The sequence below is a fragment of the Bombina bombina genome, chromosome 8 (assembly GCF_027579735.1).
Source record: "Bombina bombina isolate aBomBom1 chromosome 8, aBomBom1.pri, whole genome shotgun sequence".
Taxonomy (NCBI): Eukaryota; Metazoa; Chordata; class Amphibia; order Anura; family Bombinatoridae; genus Bombina; species Bombina bombina.
Genome location: NC_069506.1, coordinates 298,850,287 through 298,874,596, shown reverse-complemented (window position 1 = coordinate 298,874,596; position 24,310 = coordinate 298,850,287). Strand labels below are relative to the sequence as shown.

At 37.6% G+C, this 24,310-nt stretch overlaps 1 protein-coding gene across 2 annotated transcripts in view; it reads right to left on the bottom strand.

Annotated features, from left to right (window-relative positions):
- The window catches only part of CTNNBIP1 (catenin beta interacting protein 1), a 142,782-nt gene that overhangs the window by 61,960 nt on the left and 56,512 nt on the right, over positions 1–24,310 (bottom strand). For both annotated transcript variants that reach the window (XM_053691495.1, XM_053691496.1), the window contains exons 2-3: positions 22,837–22,889; positions 2,801–2,913 (exon numbers count right to left, since the gene is read on the bottom strand). In XM_053691495.1, the coding sequence (XP_053547470.1) occupies positions 2,801–2,896 (96 nt within the window). In that variant the 5' untranslated portion in view covers positions 2,897–2,913; positions 22,837–22,889. The remainder of the gene's footprint in view (positions 1–2,800; positions 2,914–22,836; positions 22,890–24,310) is intronic.

Here is a 24,310-nt window from a genome sequence, read left to right as displayed (position 1 = left end):
GCTCTAAGCAATAAGTTAATGCTATACATCAGTATGAGCGCTACTCAGTATTGCTGCTCCTGTAACAGGTTTATTAGTAAATATCTGCAGGAATACATGTACCAGAAGACCAACCAATAAAAGGTGTTCAATGTATTTGTAAAGATAAACTGCAACTCTGCTACTACTATATATTATGTCAGGGCACAGGTAAATACATATTTATATATATATATATTTATGTCAATAGGACAGGGAAATATGTTTATGTATGAAACCATATTTGTAAGATATTACTGGAATAAGGTTTAAATTCTGATGTCAGACAGAAACCTTCACAAATTGAATATACATCTCCAGGCTGAGCTACAGACAACAGGTCCCAAGAAACAAAGGAAAACATTTGCTTCTTAATTAGGAAGTGCAAATTTCATAGCACTCTGTACCCCATGTGGTGAGCAAAAGACGAAGAGCCTGGATACACACTCATATATGAACTTCCTGCCAACAAAAGGAGCTGAAAATTGACAGCTGCCTGTTAAGTGACTCAGGCTGTGTGGCTGATAACACCAGAATACACGTGACACAGACATTGTGTCTGGGGTTAGGATAACATAGAGAAAGCACATGACTTACATTATGATTTCAAAATAACTGTATTTAGATTTCAAATAAAATAATTCCAGGAAAATATATATATTTTAATGGATATGAGATGTATATTTATGTGATATCAAATATTAACATCTAAATATATATATATATATATATATATATATATATATATATATATATATATATATATATATATATATATATATATATATATAAAGTAAAAGATTGAATGATATATATATGTATATTTTGAAGGCATGAATATCTTAGCCTCTGTGTGTTTAAGAACATGAATAGATGTTTATGGACCTGAAGAGAAGTGATTATTAACATTTATTTTTATTTCAGATCTACATAGACAGGATTCATGTATTAAGGAAGAAATACACAGAAATGTAACATGCTATATCTGGATGAATGCAGTATATCAGGAGTTTTAAATACTACCAATCTGGAAATATAAAAATAGGCTGTTATTTCTATAGAAATGCCAGGATACTGATAAAATTATAATGCATTTTAAGCTAGTAATTAGCAGTATTAAATTGCCTTAATATAATAAAATGTTAATAATATAACACATGATGTCTCATATCAAAACGATCAGGAAATTGATCTGATGCCGCTTCAGCTATAATTAATATTGGGAGAGATTAATACAAGAAATTATGGCAGTTATTACATAGTTTAAAGAAATATTTCACTGACTAAAAATGTTGGTTAAATGAATTTGTATGTATTGTCATGCTGCATTGTTTTTGTGCTGTCTGTTTGTAATGCTGCCACCTGGTGTTATGTTGCGAGAACTACAGCCAGAAAGCCTTTTTGGCTGTTAAATATAAGATATTCCAATGACAAGGGACAAGGCCCTGGGTGTTTCCAACATTCACCAATGACTGATAAAAATAAAAAACGGGGAGGGGTGAGATCAGATGATTTAAACCCCAGCATAGAGACTAACAAGAAGGTTGTGTTGGCTGATCCAGAAAGGAATAACTGCTGCAGTTATTATTAAAGCACACACCTACTATTGGACTCCATATGCATTATCCCTGAATTTTGAATTTCTGAGGTGAAATTGGATCTGTTAAAGAGACATTGGAAACCGGATATCGACTGGTTTATTTGGTGATGTATACAAGGTTTTTGATAAGTTATATGCATAGCCACTACAGTAAAATTAAAATTTTTGAATTAGGAAAGAACAAATTAAGCTTTTAGATTGTATTATATAACCTTAAATAGCTCTTAGCCTGCCTGTTTGTATGCAAGCATTTAAAGTAAACATTTACTATTGCTGTATGTAGCAGAGTTAAGGAAATATTTCAAGTTAACATTTCATAGCCTATGTATTGTTAAACTAATCCCAATCTTAAATTATTTATCTATGCAAATATATAATAATAATTCAGAAGTGTATATTGTATTTTAAATTGGTAATCACAGCCTATCTATTGTATTGTTGTTTAAATCTGTATCTGATTGGCTGAGTAACTCATCTGTGCAAGTTCTGAGATTGTAAGTTAATTTTGTATTAGGATTACAGTTAAATAGCAGAATATATATATTATCCTATTGTTTAAGAGCACAGCTTAGAATTGTATTGTTTGGATGTTAAAAGATTGGTAAATAAGGCTGGTTTTTAAGATAAGCGTGTATGAATTTTGCATAGCATATTTAAATAGTTTTCAAGCACATATAATATTATTTCATTTCCATTTATTGCAAATATATTTCAATAAGTTTATGGATATTAACTAAATAAAAGAGCTCAGGTATTTATATTAATTTTATTTGTTGTCTTAGTAGAAGTATATTGATTGTGGGTTCAGTCTAAAGGAAGATTGTTAAATATATTCCCTGCCATATACTCACACATTGTTTGGAGAATACTGCTAAGATTTTCATAAATATACTGACAGTATGTTCATTACAGGTGGGTATCAAAGAAGACTACAAAGGGGATATTATATAGGTTTTGGGAATGAGTGGCATAATGTGACCTACAAATCTCTCCCAGTGCAAACAACCCATTAGACCAGGGGTGCTCAACTTTGGTGCTGGAATTACATTTCCCATGATGCTCAGAAACTGAGCATCATGGGAAAAGTAGTTCCAAAATCTCTTGAGCACCAAGGTTAAGCAACCCTGCATTAGACACATAAGGTGCATATTCCCTCAGCAATCCCACACCCATAAGACTCACATTAGAACCCATCTTCCTCAGCATAAGAAGGACTCGCACTTTCTGTTGAACGTACATCTCTTCCGGACTCTTCCCGGGGGCTGCCTCGCGGTTCATACCCCCTGCCCTGCTCCCTGGGAAATAAGAAAAGCTGGTTATAAGAACTCTACTAACCTAATATGAAGATGGACGACAAAAGAAAATAAAACCAATAAATGGGACATAAATGTGCCAAAAGAAAATGCTATAAATGTGTTATATGCAATAATAGGTTAAATACATAGCTACATCAGCTCCAGAGCAGGAATCCACTAGAACCACAATTCTACAGGTCTGCTACAAACACAGCTCACTTTAATGAGGAAAAAGGTCAAATGAAAGGGAAATCAGAGGTCATTTGGAGATGCCACCTAATGTAATACTTCATATAAAAACTTTATTTGATCTATGCTTTGTAAAGCTCAGAATGTTCTCTTCATTGGCAAAAATTAAAAAGCAATGATTACATTCCAGCTTTGTCTCCAAATTACACAGGAGACAGATAAAACATTAAAACTGATCTGTATCAATACTTCTGGGATGGCAAGTCTTAAACTGTGCCAAAGTTTTTCTCTACATAACCCCTGGGATACAGCCCACATACTTCCTACAGGATCACCTCTCCTCCAAGAGACGCACAACCAGGTCTGCCTGCCTTTGTTCATCATTTTTATCATGCAGACTGTGTAGCAAGTTACTTTTCTTTTCTTTCAACAAGCGATCATTTATTTATGTTCTTTAGCAGATTAAGTCTCCAGACCAGAACATGGTAAAATAAGACAGCATTTAATTGCCAAGGCATTGCTACCACATACACCTACATATACCTTGTTTAGGAGCCAAGGAAGGGCTCATGTGTGAATGTATTTATTTGGTGGCAAAAAAAAAACAAAAAAAACAAAGACAACACAAAAAGCCAGGAAATTTCTTAACTTCTGGGTCCTGAGGTGACATGCAACTTATCCTCAGTGCTGGAATTCTTGTATTATATTATTATTATGAATGGGCCCATGCTTTATAGGCACAGCAGTGCTTTAGAGTACCCCTACTGCAATAGGCAAGTATGGGACCATTCTTCGTCAAAGCAGTTCAGCTGATTTGCTGTATTAACCTTTAAGACAATTGAGAAAGCACTATAACCAAATCACTGCACACGGTAAGGTTTTTTGTGTTTTAAAAAGTATATACAGAACATTTTAAGCAGTTGTGCATGTAGCCGAATAGAACAGACATAAGTAGTGGAAAAAGCTTCTAGTCCAGGACAAGTGGATATTTTTCTTTGTCTATGATCTACCAAAGCCTTGATTACCTGTGTGCTTGTCTTTATTAAATGTAAATTCAGAGAAATTCAGTAATTCGGGGCTCAACAAACCCAGGTGATAAGAAAACAATTTATGCTTACCTGATACATTTATTTCTCTTGTGATGTATCGAGTCCACTGATTCATCCATACTTGTGGGGGATATTCTCCTTCCTTACAGGAAGTGGCAAAGAGAGCACCCACAGCAGAACTGTCTATATAGCTCCTCCCTTAGCTCCACCCCCCAGTCATTCGACCGAAGGCTAGGAAGAAAAAGGAGAAACTATAGGGTGCAGTGGTGACTGAAGTTTTTTAAATAAAAATATACTGCCTGTCTTAAATAAACAGGGCGGGCCGTGGACTCGATACATCACAAGAGAAATAAATGTATCAGGCAAGCATAAATTATGTTTTCTCTTGTAAGATGTATCGAGTCCACGGATTCATCCATACTTGTGGGATACCAATACCAAAGCTTTAGGACACGGATGAAGGGAGGGACAAGACAGGTACCTTAAACGGCACCACTGCTTGTAGAACCTCTCCCCCAAAAATAGCCTCCGAAGAAGCAAAAGTATCGAATTTGTAAAATTTGGAAAAAGTATGAAGCGAAGACCAAGTCACCGCCTTACAAATCTGTTCAACAGAAGCCTCATTTTTAAAAGCCCATGTGGAAGCCACTGCTCTAGTAGAATGAGCAGTAATTCTTTCAGGAGGCTGCTGGCCAGCAGTCTCATAAGCCAAACGGATGATGCTTTTCAGCCAAAAGGAAAGAGGTAGCCGTAGCCTTTTGACCTCTCCGTTTACCAGAATAAACAACAAACAATGAAGATGTTTGACGGAAATCTTTAGTTGCTTGGAAGTAGAACTTTAAAGAACGAACCACATCAAGATTGTGCAACAGACGTTCTTTTCTTTGATGAAGGATTAGGACACAGTGAAGGAACAACAATCTCCTGATTGATATTCCTATTAGAAACAACCTTAGGAAGAAACCCAGGTTTGGTACGCAAAACCACCTTATCTGCATGGAAAACAAGGTAAGGTGAGTCACACTGTAAAGCAGATAACTCAGAAACAGAACTTTCCAAGATAGAAGCTTAATATCTATGGAATGCATATGTTCAAACGGAACCCCTTGAAAAACTTTAAGAACTAAGTTTAGGCTCCATGGCGGAGCAACAGGTTTAAATACAGGCTTGATCCTGATCAAGGCCCGACTAAACGCTTGAACATCTGGGACATCTGCCAGACGTTTGTGTAAAAGAATAGACAAAGCAGATATTTGTCCTTTTAAGGAACTAGCTGATAATCCCTTCTCCAATCCTTCTTGGAGAAAGGACAATATTCTAGGAATCCTAATCTTACTCCATGAGTAACCCTTGGATTCACACCAATAAAAATATTTGCGCCAAATCTTATGATAGATCTTCCTGGTAACAGGCTTTCTAGCTTGAATCAGGGTATTAATGACCGACTCAGAGAAACCACGCTTTGATAGAATCAGGCGTTCAATCTCCAAGCAGTCAGACGCAGAGAAATTAGATTTGGATGTGTGAATGGACCTTGGATTAGAAGGTCCTGCCTCATTGGCAGAGTCCACGGTGGAACCGATGACAAGTCCACTAGGTCTGCATACCAAGTCCTGCATGGCCACGCAGGTGCTATCAGCATCACCGAAGCTCTCTCCTGCTTGATTCTGGCAACCAGACGTGGGAGGAGAGGAAACTGTGGAAATGCATAGGCCAGTTTGAAGGACCAAGGCACTGCTAGAGCATCTATCAGTATCGCCTGGGGATCCCGGGACCTGGACCCGTAACAAGGAAGTTTGGCATTCTGACCGGACGCCATCAGATCCAATTCTGGTGTGCCCCATAGCCGAGTCAGCTGGGCAAATACCTCCGGATGGAGCTTCCACTCCCCCGGATGAAAAGTCTGACGACTTAGGAAATCCGCCTCCTAGATCTCTACCCCTGGGATATGGATTGCTGAGAGATGGCAAGAGTGATCCTCCGCCCATCGGATAATTTTGTTTACCTCCATCATCGCTAGAGAACTCCGTGTTCCTCCTTGATGATTGATATAAGCTACAGTCGTGATGTTGTCCGACTGAAATCTGATGAATTTGGCCGCAGCTAGCTGAGGCCACGCCTGGAGCACATTGAATATCGCTCTCAGTTCTAGAATGTTTATCGGGAGTAGAGTTTCCTCCCGAGACCATAAGCCCTGTGCTTTCAGGGAGTTCCAGACAGCACCCCAGCCTAGCAGGCTGGTATCTATCGTTACTATGAGAGACTCTGGCCTGCGGAAACACATTCCCTGAGACAGGTGGTCCTGAGACAACCACCAGAGAAGAGAATATCTGGTCTCCTGGTCCAGATGCAGTTGAGGAGATAAATCTGCATAATCCCCATTCCACTGTTTGAGCATGCATAGTTGCAGTGGTCTGAGGTGTAGGCGGGAAAAAGGAACTATGTCCATTGCCGCTACCATGAGTCAGTTTACCTCCATACACTGAGCCACTGATGGCTGAGGAATGGAATGAAGAGCTCGGCAAGTGGTTAAGAGTTTTGATTTTCTGACCTCCGTCAGAAATATTTTCATTTCTACCGAATCTATCAGAGTCCCTAGAAAGGAAACTCTTGTGAGAGGGAAGAGAGAACTCTTTTTTTATGTTCACCTTCCACCCGTGAGATCTAAGAAAAGCCAACACGATGTCCGTGTGAGATTTGGCTAGCTGGAAAGTCGACACCTGAATCAAGATGTCGTCTAGATAAGGCGCCACTGCTATGCCCCGCGGTCTTAGAACTGCCAAAAAGGGACCCTAGCACCTTTGTGAAAATTCCGGGAGCCATGGCCAACCCGAAGGGAAGGGCCACAAACTGGTAATGCCTGTCCAGAAAGGCAAATCTGAGGAATTGAGGATGATATCTGTGAGTAGGGATGTGTAGATACGCATCCTTTAAGTCCACAGTAGTCATATATTGACCCTCCTGGATCAACGGTAGAATAGTCAGAATAGTCTCCATCTTGAATGATGGTACTCTGAGGAATTTGTTTAGAATTTTGAGATCCAAGATTGGTCTGAAAGTTCCCTCTTTTTTTGGGAACCACAAACAGGTTTGAGTAAAACCCTAGCCCTTGTTCCACTTTTGGAACTGGGTGGATTACTCCCATGGTATGTAGGTCTTCTACACAGCGTAAAAACGCCTCTCTCTTTGTCTGGTTTGCAGACAATTGAGAAATGTGAAATCTCCCCCTTGGGGGAGAGCCTCTGAAGTCCAGAAGATATCCCTGGGACACAATTACTAAGGCCCAGGAATCGTGAACATCTCTTGCCCAAGCCTGATCGAAGAGAGAGAGTCTGCCCCCTACTAGATCCGGTCCCGGATCGGGGGCTACCCCTTCATGCTGTCTTAGAGGCAGCTGCAGGCTTCTTGGCCTGTTTACCCTTGTTCCAAGCCTGGTTAGGTCTCCAGACTGACTTGGATTGGGCAAAATTCCCCTCTTGCTTTGCAGCAGGGGAAGCTGAAGCGGGACCACCCTTGAAGTTCCGAAAGGAACGAAAATTATTTTGTTTGGTCCTCATTTTACTTGTTCTATCCTGAGGGAGGGCATGGCCTTTCCTTCCAGTGATGTCTGAAATAATCTCTCAGTTCAGGTCCGAATAGGGTCTTTCCTTTGAAAGGGATGTTCAAAAGTTTAGATTTTGATGACACATCAGCAGACCAGGACTTAAGCCATAACGCCCTGCGTGCTAAAATGGCAAAACCTGAATTCTTTGCCGCTAATTTAGCCAGTTGGAAAGCGGCATCTGTAATGAAAGAATTAGCCAACTTAAGGGCCTTAATTCTGTCCATAATATCCTCTAATGGAGTCTCCATCTGAAGAGCCTCTTCTAGAGCCTTGAACCAGAAAGCAGCTGCAGTAGTTACAGGAACAATGCACGCAATAGGTTGGAGAAGAAAACCTTGATGAACAAAAATTTTCTTCAGGAAACCCTTTAATTTTTTATCCATAGGATCTTTGAAAGCACAACTGTCTTCGATAGGTATAGTTGTACACTTAGCCAGAGTAGAAATAGCTCCCTCCACCTTAGGAACTGTCTGCCACGAGTCCCGCATGGTGTCAGATATGGGAAACATTTTCTTAAAAATAGGAGGGGGAGCGAATCCTCTTAGGGACTGGAAAAACATCAGTGTAAACAGGAACCTCTAAGTATGTGTCCATTTTACACAATTTCTCTGGGACCACTATAGGGTCACAATCATCTAGAGTCGCTAATACCTCCCTGAGCAATAAGCGGAGGTGTTAAAGCTTATATTTAAAGGCCGTCATATCAGAATCTGTCTGAGGGAGCGTCTTTCCTGAATCAGAAATTTCTCCCTCAGGTAACAAATCCCTTACCCCTACTTCAGAACATTGTGAGGGTATATCGGATACGGCTACTAAAGCATCAGACGGCTCAGCATTTGTTCTTAACCCAGAGCTGTCACGCTTTCCTTGTAAACCAGGCAGTTTGGATAAAACCTCTGTGAGGGTTGTATTCATAACTGTGGCCATGTCTTGTAAAGTAAATGAATTTTACGCACTAGAGGTACTAGGCGTCACTTGTTCGGGCGTTACTGGTAGTGACACTTGGGGAGAGCTAGATGTTAAACTCTCATTTCCTTCTGTCTGAGAATCATCTATTGCAATATTTTTAAGTGCTAAAATATGCTCTTTATAATTTATAGACATATCAGTGCAAGTGAGACACATTCTAAGAGGGGGTTCCACAATGGCTTCTAAACACATTGAACAAGGATTTTCCTTGGTGTCAGACATGTTTAACAGGCTAGTAATGTAACAAGCAAGCTTGGAAAACACTTTAATCAAAGCAAATAACTTCGAAAAAAAAAAAAAAAAACGGTACTGTGCCTTTAAGAGAAAAAAAGCTGCACAAACTCTGCAAAACAGTGTAAAAAAGCAGTAAACTCAACAAAATGTTTACAGTAGCATCATAAAGCCTTAGTAACTTTGCACAACTATGCAAATAAACAATTAACCCCTTAATGTAAAAACCGGATTGACAAAACGTCAAAACCGGTAAAAAACGTTCAGCACCTTGCCACAGCTCTGTTGTGGCGCCTACCTGCCCTTTAGGAACGATTTGTGGGGGAAAAAAACTTCTTTACAGCCCTCAAACACAGTAGGAACCTCTGGAGAAGCAGCTGGATGTCTGAGGAAAAGAAACTGCGCAACTGAGGAGCAAAAATAGGCCCCTCCCACCTAACTCGATGTTATGGGGCCTAAAAGAAACACAACAGAGTGTTTCTTAAACTAGCCATGTGGGTTAATAACCATTAAACAAGTCACAATGACCCCTTAAAGTCCCTCAAAAAAACATATTTGCAATAAAAAAAAAAAAAACGTTTTTTTCCTATCAGTGTCACCAGTAAATAATGAGCCCTTTATGCAAGCTGGGATTCCTACTAAGTATCTGAATACAACTTACCCTTCCCTCATGGGGATATTGCCAGCCTTTTCTAGAAATAACACAGTCTGTCTAGAAAAAAATAGACTGAACATACCTCAATGCAGTTTAGCCTGCAAACCGTTCCCCCAACTGAAGTTTTCCTGTACTCTTCAGCCCTTGTGAGAACAGCAGTGGATCTTAGTTACAAAGTGCTAAGATCATCATCCTCCTTGCAGAAATCTTCATCCCTTTTCTGCCAGAGAGTTAATAGTACACACCGGTACCATTTAAAATAAACTTTTGCTTGAGAAAATAAAAAACATAATTTATGTAAGAACTTACCTGATAAATTCATTTCTTTCATATTAGCAAGAGTCCATGAGCTAGTGACGTATAGGATATACATTCCTACCAGGAGGGGCAAAGTTTCCCAAACCTCAAAATGCCTATAAATACACCCCTCACCACACCCACAATTCAGTTTAACGAATAGCCAAGAAGTGGGGTGATAAGACAAAAGTGCGAAAGCATAAAAAATAAGGAAATGGAATAATTGTGCTTTATACAAAAAAATCATAACCACCACAAAAAAGGGTGGGCCTCATGGACTCTTGCTAATATGAAAGAAATGAATTTATCAGGTAAGTTCTTACATAAATTATGTTTTCTTTCATGTAATTAGCAAGAGTCCATGAGCTAGTGACGTATGGGATAATGAATACCCAAGATGTGGATCTTCCACGCAAGAGTCACTAGAGAGGGAGGGATAAAATAAAGACAGCCAATTCCGCTGAAAATAATCCACACCCAAAATAAAGTTTAAATCTTATAATGAAAAAAACTGAAAATATAAGCAGAAGAATCAAACTGAAACAGCTGCCTGAAGTACTTTTCTACCAAAAACTGCTTCAGAAGAAGAAAACACATCAAAATGGTAGAATTTAGTAAAAAGTATGCAAAGAAGACCAAGTTGCTGCTTTGCAAATCTGATCAACCGAAGCTTCATTCCTAAACGCCCAGGAAGTAGAAACTGACCTAGAAGAATGAGCTGTAATCCTTTGAGGCGGAGTTTTACCCGACTCGACGTAAGCATGATGAATCAAAGACTTTAACCAAGACACCAAAGAAATGGCAGAGGCCTTCTGACCTTTCCTAGAACCGGAAAAGATAACAAATAGACTAGAAGTCTTTCGGAAATTTTTAGTAGCTTCAACATAATATTTCAAAGCTCTAACTACATCCAAAGAATGCAACAATCTTTCCTTAGAATTCTTAGGATTAGGACACAATGAAGGAACCACAATTTCTCTACTAATGTTGTTAGAATTCACAACCTTAGGTAAAAATTTAAAAGAAGTTCGCAACACCGCCTTATCCTGATGAAAAATCAGAAAAGGAGACTCACAAGAAAGAGCAGATAATTCAGAAACTCTTCTAGCAGAAGAGATGGCCAAAAGAAACAAAACTTTCCAAGAAAGTAATTTAATGTCCAGCGAATGCATAGGTTCAAACAGAGGAGCTTGAAGAGCCCCCAGAACCAAATTCAAACTCCAAGGAGGAGAAATTGACTTAATAACAGGTTTTATACAAACCAAAGCTTGTACAAAATAATGAATATCAGGAAGATTAGCAATCTTTCTGTGAAAAAGAACAGAAAGAGCAGAGATTTGTCCTTTCAAGGAACTTGCAGACAAACCTTTATCCAAACCATCCTGAAGAAACTGTAAAATTCTAGGAATTCTAAAAGAATGCCAAGAAAAATGATGAGAAAAACACCAAGAAATGTAAATTTTCCAGACTCGATAATATATCTTCCTAGATACAGATTTACGAGCCTGTAACATAGTATTAATCAGAGAGTCAGAGAAACCTCTATGACTGAGAATCAAGCGTTCAATCTCCATACCTTCAAATTTAAGGATTTGAGATCCTGATGGAAAAAAGGACCTTGTGATAGAAGGTCTTGTCTTAACGGAAGAGTCCACGGTTGGCAAGTGGCCATCCGGACAAGATCCGCATACCAAAACCTGTGAGGCCATGCTGGAGCCACCAGCAGAACAAACGAGCACTCCTTTAGAATCTTGGAAATTACTCTTGGAAGAAGAACTAGAGGCGGAAAGATATAAGCAGGATGATACTTCCAAGGAAGTGACAATGCATCCACTGCCTCCGCCTGAGGATCCCTGGATCTGGACAGATACCTGGGAAGCTTCTTGTTTAGATGAGAAGCCATCAGATCTATTTCTGGAAGTCCCCACATTTGAACAATCTGAAGAAATACCTCTGGGTGAAGAGACCATTCGCCCGGATGTAACGTTTGGCGACTGAGATAATCAGCTTCCCAATTGTCTATACCTGGGATATGAAACGCAGAAATTAGACAGGAGCTGGATTCCGCCCATACTAGAATTCGAGATACTTCTTTCATAGCCAGAGGACTGTGAGTCCCTCCTTGATGATTGACATATGCCACAATTGTGACATTGTCCGTCTGAAAACAAATGAACGACTCTCTCTTTAGAAGAGGCCATGACTGATTGGTAATCTCACCTCCTGAGATTCCCAAACCCCTTGTGCTGTCAGAGACCCCCAAACAGCTCCCCAACCTGTCAGACTTGCATTTGTTGAAATCACAGTCCAGGTTGGAAGAACAAAAGAAGCTCACTGAACTAAACGATGGTGGTCTGTCCACCACGTCAGAGAGTGTCGTACAATCGGTTTTAAAGATATTAATTGAGATATCTTTGTATAATCCCTGCACCACTGGTTCAGCATACAGAGCTGAAAAGGTCGCATGTGAAAACGAGCAAAGGGGGCCGCGTCCAATGCAGCAGTCATAAGACCTAGAATTTCCATGCATAAGGCTACCGAAGGGAAAGATTGAGACTGAAGGTTTCGACAAGCTGAAACCAATTTCAGACGTCTCTTGTCCGTCAGAGACAGAGTCAAGGACACTGAATCTATCAGGAAACCTAAAAAGGTTACCCTTGTCTGAGGAATCAACAAACTTTTTGGTAAATTGATCCTCCAACCATGTTCTAGAAGAAACAACACTCATAAAAGACTGGAAAGGTTCTTTCTAGTGAAAATGAGCAAAGGGAATTGAATCCAATGCTGTGGCCATAAGACCTAAAACTTCTATGCATATATAGCAACTGAAGGAAATAATAGAGACTAAAGGTACCGACAGACGGAACCCAATAGAATTATCCCTTGTCTGATAGTTTGTGTCACTGTCTTTGTCTCTATCTGGAAACCTAAAAAAGGTGACCCTTGTGTGAGGAATCAAGAGCTTTCGAAAAAAAGATCCTCTAACTATGTCTTGAAGAGCAAGTGAATCATATGAGATTCCGCATCCTCAGAAAATAATCTGAATGAAAACAGAAAAATGAAAATATGCATTTATTGTATCTAATGAAAACAAATAATGCTATCAATGACCATAAAAAGGCAAAATAATTGAATAAAACTCTTGAACCCCATGGGTGCCCAGCCATGCTTCAACAGTACCCAAAATATATAGGACAGAAACACACTTAAAGAAAGTGTTAGCCTTACTGGAATAAAATCAAAGAAATTTGGACAAAATAGAACCAAATAAATTTCAAAGAAGTCTTAACCTGCCCCTTACCAGCCAAGCTGGAATACGGCACTTACATCGCAATATTAGGGAGCTGATTTCGAACCCCAATTATAAACATGTTACTTGGGAAAGAACTCAGGAATTTGTTCCTTAATAAGAACAACCAAACTAGTATAAGCTTAAAGTTTTAGTCTTAGAACTCAATCTTGAAGCCCAGAGTAACAGTTAAGAATTGAGTCAAATTATAAAACAAATAATTGATTATCTTAGAACAAAAGAAATATGGATTTTTTTTTTTTTTTTAAAATCACAAAATTCTTCTAGCTAAAATAGCTAAAGACATAGATTAACCCTCATTTGCGAAGATATTCAATAAAATGAAGACACAAATGAAATTATTAGCATGATAGTCCAGTTTAAAGGACCAGTCAATACAGTGGACTTGCATAATCAATAAATGCAAAACAACAAGACAAATGCAACAGCACCTAGTCTAGTAAATGTTGTCCCTTAACAATGCTAAAATAAATCATAATCTGATACTTGATCTTAAAGTAAACAGAAAAAATGAAGCAACTGCAATATCCAAATAAATCACAGGACCAAGAAAAGTACCTGAAACTAAATAATTTTCCATACATAAGATACAACTATCTAAAGGAAAATAAATAGTATTTTGCTATAGAAACAATAGCATAATTAGTAGAAGTAGAGATAGCCCCAATAAATTGGAGAACCCTCCAAATTGAATTTAACTGCTGGCAAAGCATATAGTTTAAAACCTTTGAAGAAGGAATAAAAGAAAATTCTCAGCCTATTCCATTCCCTAGAATGGGTTATTGGAAAGAAAACCTCTGAAAGCACAGAAGAAATAAATAGGCAGAAATAGTGTCAGCTAGTCTTAAAGAACTAGTTACCTTAATATCCAAAATAATCAACACCTTTTCAACAAAGAACAAAATGTACTTTAATAATAGAAAAATAATAAAAAAGTAGATTTGTTAGTGTCAACATCTGATGAAGAAAATTTCTGAAAGAGAAAAAACATCATCAGAGAAGGATAAATCAGTATATTGTTGGTCATTTGAAACTTCAAAAATTAAAAAAGAAGTGAAAAAGACCTAAGAATTTTATTAGAAGGCACGAAGTCAGACAAAGCCTTTAAAATAGAATCAGAAAAATATTTCTTATAAATCTTCTAAATATTTCTTGTACATAAGATGTAAGAATGGAAATATATAAAGCATAAATACTAATGGATTCTGCATGTAAAAGTATATCATAATAACTTATTACAAACCATAGCTAAAGATAAACATTTATAACATTTAAAATAAATGAACTTAGCTTTGGTAGAACTGAAACTCAGTTAAGCGTTTTTCCAGAAGTGGCTTCTGATTCAAGGTCAATCTGAGACATCTTGCAATATGTAATAGAAAAAACATATAAAGCAAAAATGATCAAATTCCTTAAATGACAGTTTCAGGAATGGGAAAAAAATGCCAATGAACAAGCTTCTAGCAACCAGAAGCAATAAATAATGAGACTTAAATATTGTGGAGACAACAATGACGCTCAAATTTTTTAGCGCAAAAAAAGCCGCCCACATTATTTGGCGCCTAAATGCTTTTGGCGCCAAAAATGTCGCCACATCCGGTAACGCCGACATTTTTTGGCGCAAAAACGTCAAAAAAATGACGCAACTTCCGGCGACACGTATGACGCCGGAAATACAAGAAAAATTTTGCGCCAAGAAAGTCCGCACCAAGAATGACGCAAAAAAATGAAGCATTTTCAGCCCCCGCGAGCCTAACAGCCCACAGGAAAAAAAGTCAAATTTTTAAAGGTAAGAAAAATTTAATATTCAAATGCATTATCCCAAATAATGAAACTGACTGTCTGAAATAAGGAATATTGAACATCCTGAATCAAGGCAAATAAATGTTTAAACACAAATATTTAGAACTTTATATAAAAGTGCCCAACCATAGCTTAGAGTGTCACAGAAAATAAGACTTACATACCCCAGGACACTCATCTACATATAGTAGAAAGCCAAACCAGTACTGAAACGAGAATCAGTAGAGGTAATGGTATATATAAGAGTATATCGTCGATCTGAAAAGGGAGGTAAGAGATGAATCTCTACGACCGATAACAGAGAACCTATGAAATAGACCCCGTAGAAGGAGATCATTGAATTCAAATAGACAATACTCTCTTCACATCCCTCTGACATTCACTGCACGCCGAGAGGAAAACCGGGCTCCAGACTGCTGCGAAGCGCATATCAACGAAGAATCTAGCACAAACTTAATTCACCACCTCCATGGGAGGCAAAGTTTGTAAAACTGATTTGTGGGTGTGGTGAGGGGTGTATTTATAGGCATTTTGAGGTTTGGGAAACTTTGCCCCTCCTGGTAGGAATGTATATCCCATACGTCACTAGCTCATGGACTCTTGCTAATTACATGAAAGAAACTAACATTTTTGTCACCACACTCATTTTGCCCTTCCTAGTACTTAGAGTAGGCAAAGAGAATGACTGGGGGTGGAGCTAAGAGAGGAGCTATATAGACAGCTCTGCTGTGGGTGCTCTCTTTTGCCATTTCCTGTAAGGAAGGAGAATATCCCCCACAAGTATGGATGAATCCGTGGACTCGATACATCTTACAAGAGAAAATGTGTTTTTCTTCAATAGTAGAGATACTTGCTAGTCTGTTAAAAGGGCTGTGACCCCAAAACATCACTATGAATACTTTCTACAAATCCAGTAAATGTGGATCTCTCTACTAATATAACAATATATCATTTAGGCAATATTTACATGTCATAATACAACATATACATGCAACCTAAAGGTAGTTTATGTAATTTGTATAAGTGTGTATGAATAGTACCATCAGAAAGATAGTACATTACTGTAATCAGAAAGGCAATAGTTGTGGTTTTAAATAAAACCACAACTATTAGGTCTCTATTTTATAAATTGTAATTGATAGACATGTACAGAAGATTATGACTTAGTGGCAGGGAAAATGTGATTTTTTTTTTTTAAATTTAAAAAAAAATATGAATGAAAAAGTCTGAAATTTGGAATAATTCTGTTTTTTAGAATACTGGATTTTTGAGTTTGTATAGGCTGGCACCTAGATTTTAAACACTTTTGTTAAGAACCACTTTAATTTATTTACTAGATATTTAAGCTTTATGTGCACACACAGCTGCTATTACTTGTATACAAAAGATGTTGCATCCTTGAAAGATTAAAGGTGCACAAAATCTCAATTTAAATTATACACTGGTCTATAAACACACACACACACACACACACATATATATCGCTTCTTGCGATAATGCAACACAACATGATCTGTGCAAATCTAGATCTCAGAGTGTTGAACCTTCACAAGATTAAATATGGCTCAGAAAATAGCTGAGGGCCACAAGCGGCTGTCTTCTACCGCATCCGGAACAAAGAATCTGAAAGCACATGTCTAACATTGCACACACACAACTACACACGTTTTTTCCCCCCTTTAAAAAAAGACAACCCCTAGGTAATTGGATTTAAAAAAAAAGTCATTTCTTAAAAAGGGACAGTCTGCACCAAAATTGCTAAAATTGTTTAAAAGATAAACACCTTTCCTACCTATTTCCCAGCTTTGTACAACTAACATTGTTATATTAATATACTTTATAACATTTAAGCCTCTAGATTTCTGCCCGTTTCTAAGCCACTACAAAAAGCCTCTTATCGCATGCTTTTTTGTTTACTTTTCACAACAAGAGACTGGTAGTTCATGTGTGCCATATAGATAACATTGTGCTCTTTCCCGTGGAGTCGTGTATGACACTGCACTACTTGGCTAAAATGCAAGTCAATAGATAAATAAAAAGTAATGTGATCAGGGGGCTGTCAGCAGATTCTTAGATACAAGGTAATCAGAGGTTAAAAAAAAGAATATTAGGGGCATGTCCTAACAGCGGCTCAGTGTAGTCGCACTTTTCATGAGCTTCGGGAGAGTGGCCTTTAATGCGATGTATAAAGCTCCACAACTACAGCATCTGACTACAACATGATAACATTTGGGCACTTAAGCAATATACGGTATAACGTTTTGCTGTATTTATGACCCCAGGGCCGGAATCTGACAATTGAGACCTGTAGCAGAGGTAATCTACACAGGCAGCACCCCTCCCCCCCCTGTTTTACCAGGACTGATCGCACATTTAAGCCTACCCTGACATCTTAGCTATCTACATCTTTTCTAACCAGCACTTCATACCGAGAGAAAAATCATGGAGACCGGCACGGTTCCTCCAACACGCTTGACTCTATCTTCCTCAAACCAGAGAGGATCTTTCAGCCCTTGATAGAAAAAGCACCTTAGGTACATGAGCTTCTACTTCTTATGAGTAGGGTACCGCCTGCAGCAGCGGAGGTGCGATAACAAATCCATCTGCGACATGGTAGTTTGGTCTGTCCCTAGGGAGGCCATGCAGCATGAAGTATCGTTGGATGGAGATCTACTTCAGCCGAACACCTACCAGCTGTCAGCAAAAAAGGATAATGATCCCTCAATAAAGAATGCAAACGGGGAAAGTAAGCAGACGACTTTCTTTTTTCACAGCCCACATGGAGAAAACACCTGCTAGCTGTTTAAAACAGCATTTGACTCGAAAAAGCATATAGAAAAGCTAGAAATCTTAGATAACTATACCGACAACATTAAAGCCATACATGGAGCATCTTATGATTTACCTCACTTCGGGGTCTGTGGTGGAGCTGCACTAACAAGTTTAAAAACTAAACAAGGACTGGATTCTGGACGGTTGTCCCGGGGTTTTGAGGAAGGATCCTGGGAAGCCGCAGAGTCAATGTCATTTAGAGCTCTGTCCTCTATTGATCCGCAATATGGTACTTTATGGTTCCTGAAAATGTCAAAAACATCTTGCTCCAAAGTTAGGCATCATGTGATTTTTCTGCATTGTAGAATGCCTAGATAGCTATAAAAAGGATTCTTATAACGTTCAAATGCCAGATCATTATATGTTAAAAAGGTTTTGTTTTTTCTACGGTTTATATACACTAGAAACTAAGGTAATAGGGAGAATGTTTATGCAAATATTATTCTAATACCTGTTTTACCCCAAATTATTATTGCCCCAAAGTAAAAGTTATATAGGAGTGGCTGGAATGTTTTACTTATACATGTTCTAAGTCTGTGTGCTTAAATCACGTTATGAAAACTTCGCTGGGGTTGAAAATGAATGCGTTATGTGTACCTTTAAGAAAGCTTTGCAAGTTTTAATAGACAAGCTGGAATGCTTTATAGTTCTATATGCTAGAAGCTCTGGTCACCTTTGTGAGATATGGAAATAACTTCATACATGTTCCTGTACCAAGCTGTTCTTGTCGGCATAATTTCAAATAGTAAGTTACAACACAGTTATAATCACTAACAACAAGGCGGGAACTCAACACCATAATTAGGCTACAATACCTACCAGCATGCAATAAGACCTCCAGAAGTTTCCAATTATATTCTCATAAAATGATAATCTTTTAAATGTCATGTCTATAGTTCAAATAAGCTTGGCACACATTGTACCTTGGTGCCTGGCCTTTCCTTGCGTTGTCAGTGGCCGAGACGGCGTGGGGGTGGGTTTCAGCATATCTGGGGTAGATACTGCCTTTATAAAATCATAAGGACATGTCATATATAACTTTGAAGGTGTAACTCTGGATCACTGGTAATTTTACATATTTGACACTCGTCTATAATTTATTCACATAACATAGGTGTGGTTATATTCAACTTTAATCAGTCAGTCATGGTATCTTGCATCTATTTCCTCATTACGGTTTTATTTGTTATGCCTACGTAACAAACTTTTTTTTTTTTTTTTTTTTTTATGATGCAAAGTTCTATGTTTGTTATATCTGTGTGTACCATGTTTAGTATAAACCCCTTGTGCTTTTTCATACGGTTATTACTGGACCAAGAGTGTCCAACCTCATCTAGGGGGGGGGGGGGAAATGAGGACTGAATATCCTTAAATACAAGTTTATCAAATATGAAGTCAATATTTATGATGTAACTTTATATTATATGTACTGTCCTCAATAAAAATATAAAATACAAATAATAATAATAATAATATAAACAGTGTTGGTTATTTAAAAAAAACTGGGGAATGAGTAATATAGGAATTATCTATCTTTTTAAACAAAATTCTGGAGTAGACTGTCCCTTTAATCTCTCAGGACTGCTGGTCTGGCACAGTAAACAGGGTCCTGTGTGTCTTTAATGCAGTTTTTCTTTTCAATGATTAGATGTCACCTCATAGTGTGAAATAAACACAGTGACCTTTTATAAACTGGTACATCTGGACAATGCACTACTGGCAGCTAGCTAAACACACTAGGTGAGCCAATGGCAACAGACATATAAGTGCAGCCACCAATCAGCAGCTTGCTCCAAGCAGTGCATTGCTGCTCCTATGTCTACCTAGGTATTCTCAACAACAAAAAGATACCAAGAGAACAAAGCAAAATAGATAATAGAAGTAAATTGGAAAGTTGGTATGGTATGTTCTGAATCATGAAAGAAAAATGTTGTGTTTCATGTCCCTTCAAAAAGTTTTCGATATTAAATTCCCATGTCATTCAGTCAAGGCCCCATAAGAGCAGTACTAATAAATGCCTTATATAGTGCGCTTGTTGCTAGCCAGTGCTCCCTGTGTTACATACGCAGTGCTATTGTGCAGCGCTTGCTTCATTTCCCCAGTGTACTGGGGTAATTCAGTTCTATAGACTTTATTGTTAGCTTTGCAGCAAATTATAATGTAAAGGGACTAAAGTCAAAATTAAAAAGTTTCAGGATTCAAATGAGAAACTTTCCAAATTACTTCCATTATCAGTTTGTGCACTCTGTTTACATGCACACTTACTGAAGCACCATCTCCTACTGAGCAAGTGCAAGAGTTCACAGTATATACATATATTAGTCTGATTGGCTGATGGCTGTCACGTGATACAGTTATATACACACTTACTGAAGCACAATCTCCTACTGAGCAAGTGCAAGAGTTCACAGTATATACATATATTAGTCTGATTGGCTGATGGCTGTCACATGAAACTGTTATAAAAACACATCCCGCTAAGCTAATTGAACTTTGCCGGTCCTAAAAGGCTCTAAAACCGAAAACAAGGCTATTGCTAACAGCAATCTTCCAGCCTTCTGCTATACAGACAGCTGAACGACTCCATCTGGAATCTGAAACTCCTGCAAACCTTACGAAGGTAAACAGTTTCAGCACCTTAAAGGAAACCTCTACATCTATCCAGGACGCTGGATTATTAAAGATCACTTATAGCTGGTAGGAATCCAGTGAAGAAAAAAAGCTAATAACGTTAATGCTTGCAAAAATCCAAGTTTGGAAACAGACTCCTGCAAACCTCATGGAGGTAAATAGTTTCAGTTTCCAAAGAGACATTGTAAACAGATCAGATCAGATTGCTCTCTCACACACAAGCTGCGAGTAATTCCAGCGTGCACAATTAATCTTGCTATTTGCAACATCGAAAAGACTCAAAGGATCTTCCTTAACCAAGTATTGCTATTACTAATAGCGGCATTTTTTACAGCCTTTTTCCAAACTTTATCCCATCATAAAGGTTGAGCAACATCAACCAGACACCTTACGCTACGTAATCTGACCAGAAATACTGACAAATTGGAAATCTTCTAATCTCCACACACAGATCAATTCTAAATGTGAGTAACAATCAGCGACTAGCTGCAACTTAGTAATATATTGGATAAAGCGAGACTTCAAGTGAGAACACTATTATATTACAAATATCGTCTACACTAACAGAACATCATTCAGATTTGAATAACCAATGGCAATTACTAGCCAAATTTACCTTCATTTTAAACATTGAAACACTATAAGCTATTGAGTTTTTAAAAGTGGTTTATGAGAATATTTCAGAAATATTTTGAACTTTATCCACTGCAGTGAGATCATTTTTTAAAACTAAGAGAAACGTTTTTTTCTATTTTTATTATTTTTATCTGGTATAAGAGTTCTATACCAAATTTGAATTTCTAATTTGTATTACATTGTCTATATCAGTAATAAATGTATTATATTTTCACATAATTGTACCATTCTTATTTTTACACTAATATAAAAATGTCACTTTGTATATGCAAATCGTATAATCAGCACATTGATATATCGAACTAATAGCACATCTAGTCACTAGAGAATCAACTCATGCTCATAACACCATACCATTATTGAACATTAAATCCCAATCACCGTATATATTATACTTTTTATTATTATCAACACGTAATTCCACACAAAAATATTTTTATTTATTATTGATTTTCAACAACATAATTGTTGCAATAGGAATCTTCTGTCTACACAAACGCCTCATTAGTGTATGTACATTTCTGTATTCTAATTAGCAAAAGATCTCTAGATATATAGACTCAGAAGTATAATTTCAGCTCCCCTTATCTGTACTACCTAGTATCCATTAGACAGTTGTTTGAAGGAACGACTGTATTCTTTAGGGTTAGAGCATTATATATTCTCATTCGTCACTTAAAGGTGCACTCACTCAAAACTGTTTTTATCACATTGTAAACTACTACCACTGTTACGAATACTGCTAATTCTTTTCTGAGATAAATACACACACACACATTATATATATATATATATATATATATATATATATATATATATATATATACACACACACACACATACACACATATGGTATCTTGTAAAAAAACAAACAAAAAAAAAAAAACACAACAGCAACGTATATTAATTTTTTTTTTCATGTTTATAGTAATTCCTAATCTGTATTGTTTTGCAGAAAAGGAAAACATCCCTTGAACACCTTGACGAGCGATGTATAATCTTATTTCCATTATAAAGTCCAGTTAGGGACACACATAAATGAGCTCTGAGATCAAGCAAGCACTGTGTAGCATGCATGAGGGGCAGCATGCACCCTTTCTAAGGAGTGAAAAACCTATATATTTCAGATTTTACTAGAGAGGTAGGCAAAATAAATAATGAAAGTGCATTACAAAGTTTATTCCCTAGGCATAACATACTATGGGAAAAAAATATTAAATTTAATGTCCCTTTAAGTTACTACTCAAGGACAAAACAATTGAAATTCTGGTTTCAGATTCCAATTCACTTCCATTATCAAAATCACAATTTTTATATATGCACACTTTGAGGCATCAGCTCCTTCTGAGCATGTGCAAGAATTTACAGTATATACATAATATATGCACTTGTGATTGGCTAATGGCTGTAACATGATGCAGGAAAATTGAACAAACTTTGAAATTTGTCAGGAAAAAAATAATCTACTACTCATTTGAAATTCAAACTAAGTGCTTTTTGCATTGTCTATTAATTATGCATTTACTGAATAAATGTATTCTACTGCGTTTAGTGGAGCTTTAATGAAAATGTAAAACAAACTCAGTGCTCCCCTCTCCAACTTCCTTAAAAAAGATTTTATCACATGAATTATAAGGAAGAAAGAAAACTAAGGCGTGTAGCATGAATACAGCAGACTGCGTAATTACTGTGTTTATCCAGCGTTTGGCTTACTCACCTCTTACTGACAAATCCCGGATGAGCAGCCAGTGGTATCAGCCAGAGGTGACCCTGCAGGGTGGGGGGGAAAACACAAATTAAGTATTGTTTACCTTGCCAGTCCTTCAATGAACTAAACAGTATGAAAACCCCAACTTGAAAGTCATATTAAAGGGACATTTAAGTAAACATTTAAAATTGGAGGATATTTTTTTACTCTCCAAACAGATGTTCCCATGTTAAAAAAATAATCATGTTTGTATTAATGTTTGTAGACTCATGTTCCTGCCAACCAATAGAGCTGTGGGATTTGTCCATATCAGCCAGTGAACAATCTGTCCCTAGGGATGAGCTGTGCATAAAACATACATTTCCAGTTCATTTAAAAAAACAAACAAATTTAAATTAGGAGTAGCAAGTTTATATAGGATGCTTCAGTGCACACGGTACTATTTATTATATAGATCATGGTTTTCTCTCTCATATCTATTTATCTTTATCACTGTTAAAGTCATACTCAAGGCAACAACATGGAAATGGGAACAAACAAGAAACGTACAAGAAATTATTAAGGACGACTAAATGGAGACCAGGAGAGGCACATTCAGCCCCAGGTGACAGAGATAGGCAAGTAATAGAGAAGGATGCACAAGCAGTGTTGTAAGTCAGGGATGTCCAACAAGAGGTCCTCATCCCAAAGGAACACTGTCCTAGTGTTTAGACCCACTGTATAGTGTTTAGACTGACAGCTCACAAAAGGTTTCTCATGGACCCTATTAGTCCTCTGGAGCTGGGCACCGATGAGATGCCGCCCCCCCCCCCCCCAGAAACCATGTTCATTTATTCTTAAATTCTTATTACCCTTTTACGCACTCTGTAATGCTCTACCTCCCTCCAGCAGCTGAGGGGTTAAATCCACATTGGGAAGCTGAAACCTTTCTAAGTCCTTTTAAGAAAGAACAACACATCTATAGAAACCAAAACTTGTCCTTGATCAGTGCATTTCCAGTAGTTAATCAGTAAATGTGATGGCTGTTCCTCACACAGAACAAATTGCTTTATACAGAAAAGAAGATGTATGTGACCCAATGTCCTTCATGCAGCAGACAATTCTCAGCTATCACGGATCATTTCCTTAGCAGTCGGCACCAGATACATATGGCACTTTTGTATAGTTGTATATACCACAAATAACAGGTTTCATATTTCTGATGAGTTACCAGCTGTCATCTACCTGGCATCAACAGAATGTGAGTCATATGCTCTCGCTGCCAGCTTAAAGCGACATTAAAATACCAATTAGAAGCGGCATTAATGCAGCTTTGTTATAGAAGATTAGTAAATCTTATGGGTTTTTTCCTTTTCACTAATTGCACTAACCAACCACATTCCTATAGATATATACAGATATATGGTGTATGAACATGATTTTTTTTTCCTTTCATGATTCAGATAGAAAAACAATTTTAAAAAAATGTTCCAATTTACCTCTA